General features: G+C 42.8%; 1 protein-coding gene across 1 annotated transcript; it reads left to right on the forward strand.

Annotated features, from left to right (window-relative positions):
* Positions 1–518: 518 nt before the first annotated feature.
* Positions 519–3,957, forward strand: LOC147275540 (uncharacterized). Its single transcript, XM_086253943.1, has 7 exons — positions 519–699; positions 808–890; positions 957–1,052; positions 1,443–2,443; positions 2,537–2,651; positions 3,318–3,634; positions 3,873–3,957. Exons 1-7 carry the CDS (start codon positions 519–521, stop codon positions 3,955–3,957), a joined length of 1,878 nt encoding a protein of 625 aa, XP_086110069.1.
* Positions 3,958–4,350: the final 393 nt, after the last annotated feature.

Raw genomic sequence — 4,350 nt, forward strand, 5'->3', positions numbered from 1 at the left:
GTCCATCTCTCCGATCTCGCATCTACCCAGCCTCTCGGTCCAGTTGGTCTTGCTGTGCGACGGTCTGAGTGAAGGCGGTGCGACCTACCTGTGTGGGTGCCTTTTCTCGCCGAGCCCAGCCACGCTCCTAGAGCCCAGCCCGTCCGCCTACCTGTGCGCGCCGACCCCTCCAGAAACGCCGACCACTTCCCGAGCGTCGTCTGCTCACTGGTGCGCCGATCTCTCACTCGCCGTGACGCCGTTCGCAGTGACCCCCATTGCTTACTGGTCTGGGTGCGCCGCTGTGACGCCGAGTCCTTGCTGATCTGTGCTCTTTCTTTCCTTCGTTGCCAGATTGAACCAAGGACTTATTGGACTTTGATTGTTACACAAAACCAACATACCACAAGGGACCGGTACATCATTTTTTTTTTCCTTTCCTTATTTCATATTTAACCTTAAAAAAAAAAAAAAAAAAAAAAAAAAAAAAAAAAAAAAAAAAAAAAAAGGAAGGAAGGAAATTTTTAGATACTCAAGATATGTCTTTCTTAATTACTTCCGATAAGACATATTTGGCAGCCTCTGACTCTAAGGTGGAGACGTCAGTTTCTAGTCAAAATTTTGTCTCTACTTCCGGCTTTGTCGCCACGTCAGGTACATCTAACTCTGTTTTGAGTACTTCTGCTTGTACTAGTGATGGTGCATGGATAATTGATACAGGTGCTACGGATCATATGACTTCTGATCGTTATGTTTTTAGTCATTTTTCATCTGTCTGTTCTAAGCCATTTATTGTCAATGCCAATGGTGTGTCGTCTCCTGTTTTAGGAGATGGCACGGTATCCTTTTCCTCTGCTTTGTCTTTGCCTAATGTGCTGTTTGTTCCTTCCTTGAATTGTAACCTTATTTCTGTTAGTCAACTAACCAAAACTCATAATTGTGTGGCCACATTCTTTCCTACCCATTGTGTTTTCCAGGACATTCATACCAAGGAGAAGATTGGCAGTGGTAGAAAGAGTGGTGGATTGTACTATCTGGATAGTGGGGTTTCCGCTTCAGATGGTCGTGGCATTGTGAGTCTAGTTAGTGATGGTTCCTCTGAAAATCAGAAGAAGATTTGGTTGTGGCATCGCCGACTTGGTCATCCGTCCTTTAGTTATCTTCGGCGTTTATTTCCCTCTCTATTTTGTGGATTGAACATTTCCAATTTTAATTGTGAAGTTTGTGTGTTGGCCAAAAGCCATCGTTCAGTGTTTCCTTCTAGTGCTACACGTATGGATGTTCCTTTTGCTTTGGTCCACTCGGATGTTTGGGGTCCGGCCCCGTGTGGTACACATAAATGAATGAAATGGTTTGTGACATTTATTGATGATTGTACTAGAATGACTTGGGTGTATCTTCTGAAACATAAAAGTGATGTGTGTGCTGTTTTTCGCCTTTTTCATCATATGGTCCTCACCCAGTTTGCCTGTCCTATTAAGGTTTTGCGCTCAGATAATGGCGGTGAGTTTGTTAATACAGAGATGACTCAGTATTTTGCTTCTGCGGGGATCCTTCATCAGACTTCTTGCGCTCATTCTCCACAACAGAATGGGGTTGCTGAACGCAAAAATCGACATTTATTGGAAGTCACTCGGTCCCTTCTTCTGGGGGGTCACGTGCCATCTTTGTTCTGGGGTGATGCCTTGAGTTCTGCCGTCTATTTGATTAATCGGACTCCATCTAGTGTCCTTGACTTTCGGCGACCTTTGGATGTTATCTCGGATTTTGTCTCTCTACCAGGTATCCTTCATTTGGAACCCCGTGTTTTTGGGTGTGTTGTTTTTGTGCATTTACATTCTCATCAGCGATCCAAGCTCGCATCTCGGGCATTAGAGTGTGTATTTGTTGGTTATGGTCCATCCCAGAAGGGGTATCGGTGCTATCATCCTTCTACTCAGCGCTTCTATGTTTCTATGGATGTTACTTTTCATGAACATCAACTTTTTTATTCCCCACGTCCACTGGATTCTACCCTTCAGGGGGAGGTTTATAATGAAGTGCAGAATCGAGATGATCTGTTGTTCTTTGGTAGTAGTGGTGAGGAAGGATCAGAACAGACTACTGATCGTCTAGTGTCGGAGTCTAGTAGGGAGGAAGGATCAGAACAGACTACTGACCGTCCAGTGTCTGAATCTGAGGATAAGACTGAGACAGCAGAATTTACTGAGAATAATACTGAGAATGTGGTGGGACAAGAACCCACGGTTTTTGAGACTGAGGAATCACCACTCCATGATAGTACCGCCATCTCTCCTACTCCATTGAATCAATCTTCTTCGTCCATTGAGGTAACCAACAATACTCTTGATTCACTTTCTGGTTCAGATCTTGATTCTCATGCTTCTAAATTTACACTTCCTCCTCGGTCTAACCGAGGACAACCACCAGCTAAATATGAGCCAGATCCAAATGCCAAAGTTAGGTACTCAATTAATAATCATGTGTCGTCTGTTAGGCTTTCAAAGTCATATGAATCGTATGTTCTGCAATTATCTTCTGTTTCTATTCCTAGTAGATTGCAGGATGCTCTTACAGATTCTAGATGGACCAAAGCTATGGCTGAAGAAATGGCGGCATTACAGAAGAATTCAACCTGGGAATTGGTTTCTCTACCTAAGGGGAAGAAGACAGTGGGATGCAGATGGGTGTTTGCAGTCAAACACAAAGCTGATGGGTCAGTTGAAAGGTATAAGGCAAGGTTGGTAGCAAAGGGTTATACACAGTCCTATGGCATAGACTACTTGGAGACGTTTGCTCCAGTGGCCAAGTTGAACACAGTACGGGTTCTGTTATCTTTGGCTGCTAACAAAGATTGGCCACTGCTTCAGTTTGATGTAAAGAATGTCTTTCTCCATGGTGATTTGACTGAAGAAGTATACATGGATCCTCCTCCAGGAATACCAGAGTTTGAGAATACGAGATTAGTATGCAGACTAAGGAAGTCTTTGTATGGTCTTAAACAATCTCCGAGAGCCTGGTTTGGGAGATTCACCCGTGCAATGAAGAACTATGGTTATCGGCAGAGTAATTTTGATCATACTTTGTTCCTAAAGAAAAGGGGGAAGAAGATTACTGCTCTTATCATTTACGTTGATGATATGGTTCTGACCGGAGATGATTATGAGGAAATCTCTAATTTGCAGAGGTACTTGTCTCAAGAGTTTGAAATGAAGCAGCTGGGGGACTTGAAGTTCTTTCTTGGGATAGAAGTGGCTCGGTCTAAACATGGCATATTCCTATCTCAAAGGAAATATGTTTTAGACTTGTTATCTGAAACTGGTATGCTTGGGTGTAAGCCAGCTGTCACTCCTATGGAACAAAACCATAGACTTTTCGAGTGTTTGGGGGACTTGCCTGCAGATAAGGGGCGATATCAGAGACTTGTTGGAAGATTGATATATCTGTCTCACACTAGACCTGACATTGCTTATGCGGTTAGTGTAGTGAGCCAGTTTATGCATGCCCCGTGTAAACCCCATATGGATGCTGTGGAGCGAATTTTGCAGTATTTGAAATCTGCACCTGGTAAGGGATTGTTATTTGCTAATCATGGTCATGTGAATGTTGAAGGGTTTTCTGATGCAGACTGGGGTGGTTCAGCAGATGATAGAAGGTCTACCTCAGGCTACTTTACCTTTGTAGGAGGAAATTTGGTGACTTGGAGAAGTAAGAAGCAATCAGTTGTATCTAGGTCGAGTGCAGAGGCTGAATATAGAGGTATGGCACTTGGAGTAGTCGAACTTTTGTGGTTGAGACATTTATTGACTGATTTAGGATGTCCACCTACCAAACCTATGGACTTGTTTTGTGATAACAAATCTGCTATTGATATAGCACATAATCCTGTTCAGCATGATAGAACAAAACACATTGAAATTGACCGACACTTCATCAAAGAGAAACTTGAAGCGAAGATTATTAACTTTCCATTTGTGAAGTCCGAAGATCAGCTTGCAGATGTGTTGACCAAGGCTGTGGCAAATCGGGTGTTTTTGGACTCACTAGACAAGTTGGGCATGTGCGATATATATGCACCAACTTGAGGGGGAGTGTTGGTGTAAGTCAACACGTGTGATTATTGTGTAATTATTAGAATTAATTAGGTGATTTATTAATTCCTGTATTTTAGTTATAGGCCCATGTATATAAACCACATTTTGTGGTTTTATTCAATTAAGCAGAAATCATATTGAAAACCCTAAACCTAGACTTTTTCTGTTCAGGCTACCCCTCGGAGTTTATTTTCGACCAACTACGTACTCTACCAGTACAAGGCCACCGTGATAGAATGTGGACAACTGCATGTTGGTGTATTCTAGTTGTTATAAC

Source organism: Dryas octopetala, chromosome 8 (genome assembly GCF_963921425.1).
Source record: "Dryas octopetala chromosome 8, drDryOcto1.1, whole genome shotgun sequence".
Taxonomy (NCBI): domain Eukaryota; kingdom Viridiplantae; phylum Streptophyta; class Magnoliopsida; order Rosales; family Rosaceae; genus Dryas; species Dryas octopetala.